Here is a 13,962-nt window from a genome sequence, read left to right as displayed (position 1 = left end):
CTCTTTAACAAAATTTATGATAGTCTACCTGCTTTTGTAGATGTTTTCGATGAAGAAACATTCTACATATTTGCAGTTATTGTTACTCTTTCCACATTTGTAATTGCATTTATTCTCTCTCGATTTATTACAATTAAGCCTGTAGACTACTAAATTTATGATGATACTTATGTTTTGCACCTAAGTCTTAAAATCCATTTGGAATGTTTGAAAATTTTTTAACATTTATTTACTACAACAAAAGATGTTTATGCCATAAAAAACACATGAGAATTTCTTATAAATTTGTATGAAAACCCATCAAATGTAAAAATTTTAATTTAATCTGTGTAACAAATATGAATCGATAAGTTCTAGTGCAATCTCATAGCAAAATCTGTATTGTTCCTGTAAATAAAATAAAAAGTCAATAAAATTACACTTATTAAAATAATAAAATCTAAGATTATTGTATTAATTTTATACCAGAGAAGTAATGAATTCGGGTCGATTAGCTCGTAACTTTTTTACAGTATTAAAAACATCGAGTGCGTGTTCCGTTTTCAACTGATCACAAATATAACTAGTAATGCAAAATAGACCACATCTTTCAGCTCCATTCCTAAAAATATACATACCTATTAGAATGTTTACAAGATATCAAAAGACAACCCAGACACTTACAGGCAGTGAACGGTGATTGGGCCACCAGTTGTTCCACGATACCAGCGGTCAACTTGGTTCAGTAATGCCAGCATGGAGGCAGAACTTGGAAGAATCTGATTGTGTGGCCATTCCTTAAATTGCAACTGAACAACTCGATGAGGAGATTCTCTGGACTGATTAATATAAAATTATGTTGAAATCTTGCACATCTAAGTAATTTAATTTTACAATATTAACTCACATTCATAGTATTAATAAGTTTAATGGTTCGCACAATAACAGTGCCGTGATCTTCAAAAGTCACGACTTGAACTTCGTAAAAATGATATCTTGCTAAACCTTCAGTTGGCCAGTATTGTCCAATGGACTAAATTTGAAATAAATAAATGAGATGAAAAGAATTTCTAATTTTCTTTTAATGCTGAGAATCTTACCGGATCATCTGTTCTTTTACCATCATTCAACATCACAATGAGAGGTGAATTATAATCATATATCATCTTCCAGAAATCTATAATAGTGTGAGGGAGAGGCATTTGCGTTACAAGAAATGCATCCTTATGCTTATAACCCTAAGATAAAAAACATAAAATTTATGTAAATATAAAGGAACCAAAATGTTTGATTCCTTTAATAATATCACAAAAGAAATCAACACATTCAGTTTAACTTAGAAAAGCTAAAATTTTATTTTAAATAAATATTTTCAAGAATTCTAATTCCTATAAAAGTCTAACACTTAGGAACCAACCCATCATTACTTAACTGAAATTCTAAGAGTGGCTTATAAACATGTTCAAATTATAAACCTATGTTTTTGAAACAGTTTCAAATGTCTCTGTATGCTTTAATTTGACTAAATCAAAATGCTATGAGAACATGTTTATTATGAACATTTACTAAATGTTTAAAAATTTCTACAATGAAAATAGTTTTCATTGTAGAAATTTTTAAAATTGGGAATTACCAGTTGACAGAAAATATTCTGACTTTATAAATTTATATGTACTGTACATTCTAACAATATATATATAAATAACTCACATCCACAGTAATTGCATTAATGTAATTATTTCCATCTTCAATTGAATTGAATGATTTCAATTTTATACTTTTCTGATTTTCTGATTAACAGAAGAAAATTGATTAAAGAAATTCATAAAAAATGATTCATTAGAATAAGTGAAAAATTACCTGGAACAATCATTAACTCTCTATTTTTAAAGATATTTAATTCTGACAATGCTTCAGAACAATCATTAGCTTCAATTCTCTTCTTAATTTTTGATAAAACCTAATAAGAAAAAATTATATGTAAAAATCCAAATGTTATTTTCTACAACTTATGTATGTGAATAGTTTTTCCCGCAATGAATTTAGTAAAAATTAAAACAAGAAACCAGCTAACAGATATATCAAAACTAATTTAAAACTAGCAGTGACGAATATTTAACCAAATATTTCCAATATATTATGTTTACATCAGTTCCAGAAGCTAAATTAAGTATACCTATGCTAATTTATAATTATATATGAATAAATAATTCTGATTTACCAACATTTTTTTCTCTTTCTCTTGTATGCGGCCCGCATCAGTTCAAAAGTCTTAAAATGCGGGCCTTACATAGAAAAAGGTTGCCCATCCCTGGTTTAAACTTAAGTTTGGCTAACAAGTTGGTTTTTCGTTATATTACATGTATATTCTTGAAATGGAAGACCATTCACATGTAATTTTGAAGCTATCCATAAGATTTCAAATGCTAAGATATATATAAATGAATGCATTATACACTACATTATATATCCAGTAATAACAAAATTTTATCTAATTACAACATTTTTATTACGGTTCTACAGATAATGCCAGATGCTTTGGCCAGTATACCATAATATAAGATGTTTGAATGATCAATATATGACAGTACTAAGAATTAAACAATTAAGAAATTATACCTGAAACTGACTTTCGAGTTTTGATATTTTTTCATCTGCCTTTATACAACAAATATTTTTCACATAAAGAGGAAGATCATCAGCCATAACTGCAGTGTTTCCAAACTGCACTGCTTCGAGTATTGTTTCGTGTATGAATATGTATTGTTCCTGTAAAGAACAAAAATAATCTGTATTGAAAGTCACGTGCATTAATTATTCTGACATATTTTCTAAATCATTATATAATTACCAAATTTTGAACCATGTCAATTCTCTGAGTTCTCATTTTGTGCACAAAACTCAATATGTTGATTTGTTTCTCTCTTTCGGTCTGTTGTAGCAATGCATCAAGAACGATGAAGGTACCCGATCGTCCTATTCCGGCACTAAATTATACAGAAGTGTAACGGTCTAGTCTTAAGCATATTATATAGTTCTATTATATAAACCAAATTATTTAAGTTAAAATACCTGCAATGTACAATTATTGGACTTTCTACATTTGGATTTTCCGATCTCATTCTTCTTATTAAGATGAGTAACGAGGATGCACTCGTTGGCACTTTGTGATCCGGCCAGTCTAAAAATTGATAATGTTTAACTCTTCTAGTTTCTCCAATCTGTTAAAATAAACAATAATATTTTAAGAATTCCTCTCTAAAAGTTTTGTCAGTTAGTTTTGAACAAATTTAATTTTACAAATGTCACTTACACTTGTTTTACGAATAAGTATGGTGCGAACAATGAAATCCATGCAAGATTCTGTATGGCTTAACAGAATTTCAAGATCATCATGACAAATACTATCGTCTGGCCAGTATTTGGCACATTTGTTCTATTATATAAAAAAGATATCTTAATTTCTAATGCATAACATAGAAAAATGGAAACAGGAGTTTATAAATCACTTTAAATACATACAAAACGTGATATCCAATATGTTTATGACTTTTCAAATTTAAGTGAAATTTATAAAAATATTTTAATAAATAATGGAATGTATTTACGAGATGTGAGTGGATTGGGAAATAACACGTTTGGACTCAATGGTAGCAACCAAAAGAATGTATAGTTTATTGACAGGGAATTATGGCACAAAAGGGTATGACAACTAGGGTTTTACTATCAGTGCTGATTAGAACGTAGCAAATAATCAATAAAATATATAATTTGAAAATTAAAATTTATAATATACAGTCGATTCCGCATAAGTCGACACCTGGATAACTCGACACCATCGGTTAAGTAGTCAGTTTTCTGTGTCCCAGCTGACTTACCTAGGCATTAATGTTAAAAAACTTTGGTTTACTCGACACCGTTTAACTCGTCACCACTGGATAAGTCGACATAATTTTGCTGTCCCACACTTCAATAAATCATCACCTCCTCCTGAAAAACAAATTCACTCCGCACGTGTGGTGCAAACTCATTTTTTTTCAGGAGGGGGAGTCAATTTATTTAACGAGGGTCATTCTAAAAGTAAAGAACGTTTGTCTCTCTAGATATTTTTCTTTAAGATAATGAAACAAAACTTATTTTACAACACACATGATACCTTAGCTATTTTTTTGCATAGTCGCCATACAAATTTAAACATTTGTTGTAGCTTATCACCAGCTTTTCTATGCCTTCTGCACACTCAGTTACCGCCAAGTTCTAGAACCAGTCATTAACGGCCTCTTTCAATTTGTTGTCACTTCCATAGTAATTCCCAATCAATCAAAAAAGCCTTCAATTTGGAAAAAAGATTATAATCACTCGGAGCCAAGTCCTAGCTATAAGGAAAATGTTCAAAAATTTTGTCAACGCAGCAGCAATAATGCACATCTGCATGCTGCTGTGTTGACAAAATTTTTGAACATTTTCCTTATAGCTAGGACTTGGCTCCGAGTGATTATAATCTTTTTTCCAAATTGAAGGCTTTTTTGATTGATTGGGAATTACTATGGAAGTGACAACAAATTGAAAGAGGCCGTTAATGACTGGTTCTAGAACTTGGCGGTAACTGAGTGTGCAGAAGGCATAGAAAAGCTGGTGATAAGCTACAACAAATGTTTAAATTTGTATGGCGACTATGCAAAAAAATAGCTAAGGTATCATGTGTGTTGTAAAATAAGTTTTGTTTCATTATCTTAAAGAAAAATATCTAGAGAGACAAACGTTCTTTACTTTTAGAATGACCCTCGTATTAATATATAATTAATATATATATAAATATATACATATTAATAAAAATGCCTTAACATTTTATGTATTTTTATGTATAAAATAATAACAGATAAACAAAAAGAAAATATACAATTTATATCAATGTCACACCAGAATCCAATTTTGCATTTTCTCGTGCCAGAGGCGTTAAGAATCCTTAGACGTTACTTGCCAACAATTGACAATTGCAAAGATGATGTTTTAAAGGCATTCATGATCGTTGAAAAAGAAAGTCGAGACAGTTAAGTGCTCAAAACAAACAACACTAAACGAATTTTTCAGTTTTTCATCTACAGAGTAATTGTAAATGGAGGACACAATGCATTGTAAGCCTATACTACTGTATAACGCACTACTGTATTTTATTAATTGTAGTTTTGTGGTTCTTTTCCAACTTTGCTTTAGTCGTCACATCGGATAAGTCTACACATTTCCACTTCCTCTTGGGGGTCGACTTATGCAGACTCGGCTGTAATTAATATCAGTAGATTTTAAGTAGGTTGAAAGAAATACCTTTCCATTTTCTACTAAGCTTGTAACCATCACAATAACAGAAGAATTCTCTTGCCAAACCATTCTCCAAAAATCTGAAATCGTATTTTCTTTTGGACCTGAAAAATAATTAATAGTGTTTATAAAAATCTTTCTTAATCCCATTTTATCAAGAAATATTTATCTCATGTAACCAGCATACATAAAATACAGTACAATATATTATTGCATAATGTTAAAGCTTAAACTATAACAAAACATACTGTCTACCTTGAGTTGCTATATATTCTCTTACTCGATTGTATCCCTAGAAATAAATATAAAAATTATAAATTTAGAATGTGATTGTAGTTTTAGTATTTACTTTAAAAGACAGTCGAAACTTACATCAATATAACTGGCATTGATATAATCTGATGAATTGGCATCTGGCATACTTTTCAATATTACTCGATTATCATCATCTAAAAAATTGATCATATTCAATTATTATTTTTTCTTGTTTTATTTTAAAGATCAAAAATTATTTTGAAATAGAATTTTTGACAGTAAAAATTTGCCATCCTACTTCCTATTTTATGAAGAGAGCTAGACAATTCAAGCAGCTTGGCATCTGATTATTGTTCAACATTAAGTGAATTTCCTTTTTAATGAATGCCAGATATTTTCATTATCTGTTTATGACCCATTCATTCTCTTTTTAATGGTTATCTGATGTTATCTTGAAGAGTAAATAACAATATGTAAGTAACTGCATAACTTACCTTTAGACTGATGGCTGAAAGGATTTGTTGTTTTGATATACCCCACTCTTGTCATTAAAATGGATTGTTTACGTTTTCATTTATAAAAATACTTTGAAAAATGATTGATTTTTTAACTTGTTATTTTTTTGATAGTCTATGTATATATCAATGCATAACTGTACTCATAGCTGATTATCAACATTTCTATTCAACATTTCTTATATTTCATTTATATAATATGTGGTATATCATATTGAATGTCACAAATAAATATGAATTTAGCTGTTTATATTTGAAATATTTGCATTTTATTGTACTAAAACATAATTTCCATCAATATGTTAACATCTACTTAAGTTAAAATTATACAAGCTGATCATAATTAAAGAGCAAGTGTTCAGAGCTATCTGTAGAAAGAACTCAACCAAATTATATATATATATATACATATATATACATACTGTGCTGAGTATACAGTTTCAATTTTTGAAAAAATTTTTACATTAAAATTTAGCTGCTAAGATAAAATTTGGCACTGCTGTTCCCTTTATGTGCACATTGTGTATGTTTTCTAATCAGTTTTGAGTAGAGAAATTGTCTGAACACCACAATCTTTATGCAAGATAGTGCATCCCCATATATCAACTTTAAATGTGCAAGCCTTTGTGGTGTTACAACACCATTTTGATTATTTTTTTTTAACGGTTTGGTTCCACGATAGAGGGAGCCACTGTGGAGGTACTTAAGGTGTACTCCCTTGGTTCTTACCACTTTTGTGGTGTGTGATTCGTCAGGAGAGAGAGAAGTGGAAGCCAGAACTATGAAAGGGGAAGTGTATAGAACTTTGTTTTTTCATCTGTTTGCATCAGCATTTTTGGAAATGACTCTTCTGTACAAACTACCTCAGGACTTTTCTATTAGTTGGATTATACAAGGTGAAATAGTTAGTTTTGTGCCAAAACCAGAAAATTGGGAAAATTTTGTAATATTAACTTCACGTGCTCAATATTGTAGTCTTGCCATTTCGTTGTACAAATTAAACTGGGAAAGCTTTGTAATATTAACTTCATGCGCTTAATATTGTAGTCTTGCCGTTTTCGTTGTAAAAATTAAATCAGGTTCTCCTTAGTCTGGGACTTTTGGAAATTACACCTTACTGCAACAATATTTTCTGTATGAGAGAACAATTAACTTATTATTTCAATGTCATGGCTGCCATGATCACCAGATTTGAACCCCTGTGACTTTTGGTTATAGGACTATCTAAAGGACTATCTAAACCCTTGTTTATCAGGGCAATGTTCTCAATCTAGCTATCTTAAAAGACAAAATTTTACAACATTCACACAGATTGACTGTCCCACTGTTAAATATACATATAAACATAAACAACCAAATCAAAACATTCTACAACAAGTAAAACAGCAGAGCTGTATTTGGGACAAGACTATGTCTCAGAGACTCACTACTAAGCGGGATCACTTCAACGCTCACAGCAGGTCTTGTTCTCATTCTCCAATCATCTTTGGTATCGCTGGTTTTGAGCGCAATCGTTCAAACATCTCCGGCCACAGCCACGACCACGAGGTCTTCCACGATGCATTTTCATTGAAATTAACCTATCAAATGTTGAAATTTCTCTCCATTGCACAATGCCCCAGGTTGAATTTTTGTCAATGCAAAAATTTCCCATTTTTGAAAAAAATAATGGTGGCTATTGTATTGTTTGCAATTATTTTTTTATTTTGTGCAAACGAAATATATATATATATATATATATATATATATTAATAAATGTAAAAAGAAAAAATAATTCTACTTTGGAAGCTAGTTTTATTATAAAATTATAACAACGCGCCGTCTAGTTTCAAAAAGTTCTGATGATGAAACGAGATATCTCCAGTCAATTGGTCAGGGTTAGCACGTGGTGACCAGAAATATGTGGGGAATACAGTAACACGGGACAGGTAAATGGATTTTTTTCAAAGATTCGTTTGTCAAAATTCAATTTAGCAACATTCACTTTTCGAACTTCCCAACACACGTTTGTCAAAATTTGATTTTGCAATATTTGTATTTCCAACTTACCAACGAGCAATGCATGCGCAAATCTCGTACTACTGCCTGTTTGTAGAGAGTGTCGCCATTTTGTATTTTATTGTGTTTCGGTTCTCAGTCCCCTGACTACCTACAAGTCTGGTTTTTTTTATGCGTGCATGATTTGGGATCCTAATACTCTGTGCCAAATTTCAACTCCTGATATGTACTCCTTCATACCTCTAAGCTGATAAGACAGCAGGCAGTATGATTTTATAAACAAGACATAGTCTTGTCAATAATTATAGAAATTTCCAGATTATTCAGACTATAGTTTAACAATTAATAATTAATATAAAATAATTTTTTTTACATAATTGGGAAGGTGTTTATGAACAATTTATTGTAATTATCCCAATTGTAAAAATAAATAAATATGATTTATTTTTATTTTATGACTAATTTCTTTTGTTCAGTAATAATAATAAGATAGACTGGAAAAATTAAACAGAAAATAATTTTATTATCGATATTAAAATTATCAGCAATAGTTTGAATCAACTTTAACTCAAAACTGAAATTTAAAATCAGCATATAACCCACATCTCCTTTCAAATTATCTTTCAAATACAGGTAACTTGCAGGTTATCTGCCCAAAATTATCAGTTAGTTCTAAATATTCAAAATATTAGATAAAGTAATAGTTTACTTACAAGGTAATAAATTCCCATATCTATTTTTTGTGATGTTTTCAGGTTTTTTGGCTACCAACCATTGTAGACATTGCCCTCTTGGTAGTTTCTAAATAAAATAATTCAAACAAAATTATAAGACAAAAATAAATAAGCATAAGTATAGTACAGAATGTCCATAAATTATTCAGCAGATTAAGAATTTGATTAAAAAGATTGGAAAAGATATTAAGAAAATGTTTACAGCAATTCCTATACTTCAAAAAATTTTTCTCCACATGTGTGGCAACACATGGTTCATTAAAAAATCACTTTCATCTAGTGTAATTCCCTTCACTTGAGAACAATTTTGTGGGAATTATATATATTTATACATAATTGAAAACAATGTAATCCTGCTAAATAAGGGTACATAATCCCGACAATGTCTTATATACTAAATCACCATAAATATGTACTGTATATTCAGGATAATGCTTCCTTCTATTAAGAGTCACTAGTCTCTTGTTTCTTCCTACACATGCTCACCTTCCTATGTTCAGTGATCTCTTGCCTGCTTGGTGGTCACTTTAGACAAGATGAAGCCGATTGAAGGAAAAATATGTTGTCACTTCAGTTCATTCATTCTTATACTCTTTCTATATATCACAATCTCCTTTCCTCCAATCAGAATGCTCCACAAAAACAGCCTGGGTGACCCTCTTTGGCTGAACACTTGATGGACAACTCTTTGGTTGAACAGTCTCGATTTGCCAAATCGAGACCGTTATCACCTCTGGTAATAAGTTTGAGTGAGGTGTCATAACAGCTCGGAATAGAGAAAGGAAAACAAAAAAATGAACATGGGGCATGAATACCACACTAGCATTACAGCAAACATGGTGTCAATAAGCGAAAAAGCAAAGTGTGTTCTTTGGCTATGGGAAACAAAATCACCAAAGACAGTTATGAGAAGGTTTGTATGTGAATTTCATAAACATCCATCAACTGAACAGTCAATTAAACAATGGCTGAAACAATTTCAAGAGACTGGGAGTGTCTTACATCAGAAATATGGAGGTAGGCCTAGCAGGTGTGAAAAATTAGCCACCACTATCTAGAAAAAATTTTGATGCAGTCCTAGCAAATCCATTCATGTTAGCCTTCAACTACAGATTCCTAGATTAACTGTATGCAAAGTGGTTCATGAGCAGTTGACACTGACTACATATAAAGTGCAAATTGCCCAGGAAAACCATTAGCAAAAAATATTTGAGTTACAGAATAAAATACAAACTTTTTGATATCTTTTCAGGATATTTTTTTTCAAATTTCTTAATTTAGTGAATAATTTATGGACATCCTGTATTTACTGAAAACATATCTACTATTAAATAAGTTCTATTAAATCAACAAATAAATACTGATTTAAAAACTTTCTGTATGTTGTTGATAAACTAGAAACTAAAAAAGGAAAGCACTGATAAATTAATAAGCTTCGATGTTAAAACTATGTACCCAAATATAAAATGGAAACTAATAGAAACTAGCTTAATTCACTAACTAGATAAATCACTAATAGATCTAATACATTTTGCTTATACAAGGAATTATCTTGAGGTTTATGATGAATTTTATAGACAGATAGACGGTATTAGCATGGGATCAAAGATGGGGCCAAAATTATCAGAATTAGCCATGAAAAACATCGATGAAAAAATAAACAATATTCCAGGTATAAAAATTGTAATGAGATACGCTGACGATTATTTACTGATATATAATAATAGCAAACAGGTGATAAAATTATTCTTAAAACCATATTCTTAAAACCAAATGTAGTGGATCCTACTCTTTTAATATTGTCTTTATATTCAATGAACCTGTGGCAGTTGGCAACAAGATGCTTGACCACCATTCCCAACCTATGTGACGTCAGACCAAGGTTAACCTCACTCTTCTGGTCGACGTGTTTTTGCCTGGTCGTGTCTTCACCTTGAACATTGTCTCAAGGTCAACATATAGTGGTTGTCAACATATAGTTTGTATATAGATGTATAAATACTAGGGAACTTCCTGGGAAACATATCGTCCTGTCTGAAGTTTTTATCCAGCATGATGACAACGACACTATGTGTGGATGCAATCGGATTGATTGGCATACTAGATTGATCCTGAAAAGAGGCATGCCGTAGTAGGTGCCTCAAGCCTTTAATTAAAGAATCTTGAGGTATTCTGACGTACCTGAAATACACTGTTGATGCTAGTCTCCTTGTTTATGGTCAGAATGATGTACACTTCAACTGCTTCATTTGTCATTATAACTTCATATAGGAAACTATAGATTTAAGTTGCATTGATAGGCTATGTATTTTTTATCATCATCGTCATTATTATTATTATTAGCAATGGATATAATGATTGCTTAAAGGGTTTTGGAGTATGATTCACATAGACCAAATGCAGAGAAGGAAAAAGTTTGCATACATGTATTTTGTCCAGTGTTTGGAATGTGCTTAATGAGGAGGAGAATAATATGCTGTCAGAAGCCATTTTATAGTGCTTGATTGATGATCCTGTTTAGCTCCTTATTACAATCTGTGAGCTTAGAGCAGGAGTGTAGTCATGTTTTAATTAGCACATGGAAAGCTGCAGTTTTGTAGTTGAAGAGTCAAAAGATGTAGAATGTAGAATGGTTAGAAGGTTGGCTTTAGGTATTTTGTACAGACTTGCTTTTCTGTAAGTGAAAGATTGATGTTGAAAAAGTTAAGTGTTTATTTGTTTCATTTATAGGTTCATTTACGTGAGATGTAAAAGAGTTTTTTTTGTTAACCCACTAAGGCAAACACCCACATGCAGTAGATGTGAGAAAAATTAATTAATTTATTTGTGATATAATTATATACAGGTTCAATCAAAGATGCCAACTCTATGACAGTTACTCTGGCAGTAACCCTAAATCTGATTGTTGGTGGAACAATTACAAAATTGTTCCATCAATAGCCACAACTATACAGGATTATTATTCATTAGCTGAAGAAAAGCATCTAAATTTGGTTTGTACTTCCATATGGTCAAGATACCATCCATATAGCATTTCTAATAAATGAAATTGTATGTTAGGAATGGGAGCACTGTAAACTCTAGTTTTCTAATGACAATCTCACAAAGTGAGTCTGACACCTTTTTTTTTTTATACATTTATTGGAAAGGTATTAAATTTCATAACAAAATTTAATAATATTTACCTGAAACTCTTCTGCAAAATTCTTTGATGGATGAATATTTTTGTTATAAATGTAATCAGCTAAATCATCAACATTAAGATCTTCTGAATAGTTTTCTTTTTTTGTTTTTTTTGTTTTTAAGAGAGATCCTTTATATAAATAAAATATTTTATTAAAAGAGTTAAATATTCTAAGTTTCTAAATAAAAATCTAAATACCTTTAGCAATATACAATGGAAGAGTTTTTTCACAATTTACAACCGGACAATCAGTTGCTTCATAATCAGAAACTTTATATGCTACTGACCATGTGACAGCATCCGATACAACGGGGTCATGAATGGTAAAACACTGTTGTTTCTTTTTTTTATCTTGACTATCAAAAATAGATAAATAAATCACCCTGACATTATTTTTAATTTGGATTTACAGTGAAGTAATATTTAATTTAAATGCAGTCAGATAAAATTTGAAAAGAACAAAAAAACATTGAATGGAGTACATTGAAGAATGGAATAATTTAGTATCCTCCTCTGTAAGAAATGACTCCATAAATAAATTCAAAAATAGGAAATGCTAATTTACATGTCTCTTTATATGTTTATTAGCATTTTCTATTTTTTCAAATAACTTATTGTATTAAAAAGCTCAAAATAAGAAGCACTTAATAGTAAGTTCTTCAGAAGGAAATGATATCACTATATCAGAGAGAATTAACAATAACCAGAACACAAAAAACTTTAAACACTTTGTTTCTAGCAGTTGTTTCTAAATATCTGCTAACCAACGTTCCAACCGACCTTATTGTACCTGAAGAAGGCCATTCAAAACGGCTGAAAACATTTGTACTTTATGATTAAACTGCTAGAAACAATTAAAGCTGTTTAAGGTTTTTTGTGCTCTGATTTTAAGTAGTTCTAGCTTTGAGTGCAGAGAATTATTAACAATAACATTTATTAATAATATGAGCATATACAGTTAGGTCCCAGAAACTCAACTCTTCATAATATTCTGGAAAACTTGTTGTGACATTAAAAAAAAAAAAAAAGAAAAAAGCATACACATGATGTAATTTTTACCTCTATAACTTAACACTAGTATCAAATAAGTTATTGTTCTTCACTGGCAACACTTGGTAATAGCATCAATTCCATGTGTTACAACAAAGAATATAACAAAATACTATGATGCAAATATCACTAACCTAAAAGTAATCACTGAATAGACAATAGTTTCTATTTGTAATTAAAATTTAACTACAAATAGAAATAACCACTATTGGTACATATGAATTTGCATGTATTATTAAAATTCTGTTATTTAGACTAGCATCATCATTATGCCATAAAACTTATCATTTTCTGTAACTCATCATCTTCTCAATCCACATTAAGTCCAGTTTGTGGGACTCTACTGTATGGAAAATTTTCCTAACCATTGCTGTATGATCGTCTACCAGAATCATTTTTTGGATTACAAGGACAGTACACACAGAATTCAGAAAAATACTTATTGCGATACATAACATTCTAACATAAAATATTTTATGGTAAATATTTTTCATCTGATGGAGATTATTATTAATAAAATTGAAGACAAAGTCAATATGGATGGTCAAGATACTATCCATATTGACATTTTCCAGTGCTTGTTCCAGTAGATAAAAGCAGAAACACTCCATAGGATGGACAAAAAGCAAGACATCTGTATGTCACCAGTTCCTTTTATAGAAATTTTATAATTTTAATTGAATATATCTGTTTTTTTTTAAAGGACTTTTTTAACTTCTGGCAGCACATGTAGCCTATAAAGAAAGGTCTGTTGCCATGAATGTGCATAGTCTGGAACACAAGAAATAAATGGTGGTCCCTTTTGAGCAGACTTTATCTTCAATTTTATTGGTAATTTATATTATAAATATGAAAATACTTCATAATTGTAAAGAATCAAACTCTGTAATAAAATTATTGTTCTGTATAAATCCCATAGTCTTGCATCCAT

The 13,962-nt window shown here is 30.4% G+C and overlaps 1 protein-coding gene across 3 annotated transcripts in view; it reads right to left on the bottom strand.

The window, feature by feature from the left end:
• Positions 1–95: 95 nt before the first annotated feature.
• Positions 96–13,962, bottom strand: part of LOC136973778 (receptor-type tyrosine-protein phosphatase mu-like) — a 79,439-nt gene continuing 65,572 nt past the window's right edge. For all 3 annotated transcript variants that reach the window (XM_067268537.1, XM_067268536.1, XM_067268535.1), the window contains exons 30-46: positions 12,180–12,337; positions 11,983–12,110; positions 8,777–8,864; positions 5,668–5,744; positions 5,551–5,587; positions 5,302–5,399; positions 3,293–3,415; positions 3,052–3,200; positions 2,831–2,966; positions 2,599–2,748; positions 1,840–1,939; positions 1,690–1,769; positions 1,080–1,217; positions 887–1,012; positions 664–818; positions 466–601; positions 96–387 (exon numbers count right to left, since the gene is read on the bottom strand). In XM_067268537.1, the coding sequence (XP_067124638.1) occupies positions 316–387; positions 466–601; positions 664–818; positions 887–1,012; positions 1,080–1,217; positions 1,690–1,769; positions 1,840–1,939; positions 2,599–2,748; positions 2,831–2,966; positions 3,052–3,200; positions 3,293–3,415; positions 5,302–5,399; positions 5,551–5,587; positions 5,668–5,744; positions 8,777–8,864; positions 11,983–12,110; positions 12,180–12,337 (1,951 nt within the window). In that variant the 3' untranslated portion in view covers positions 96–315. The remainder of the gene's footprint in view (positions 388–465; positions 602–663; positions 819–886; positions 1,013–1,079; positions 1,218–1,689; positions 1,770–1,839; positions 1,940–2,598; positions 2,749–2,830; positions 2,967–3,051; positions 3,201–3,292; positions 3,416–5,301; positions 5,400–5,550; positions 5,588–5,667; positions 5,745–8,776; positions 8,865–11,982; positions 12,111–12,179; positions 12,338–13,962) is intronic.

Source organism: Centruroides vittatus, unplaced genomic scaffold (genome assembly GCF_030686945.1).
Source record: "Centruroides vittatus isolate TY-2023 unplaced genomic scaffold, ASM3068694v2 contig_329, whole genome shotgun sequence".
NCBI lineage: Eukaryota > Metazoa > Arthropoda > Arachnida > Scorpiones > Buthidae > Centruroides > Centruroides vittatus.
This window is presented reverse-complemented; position numbering and strand designations above follow the sequence as displayed.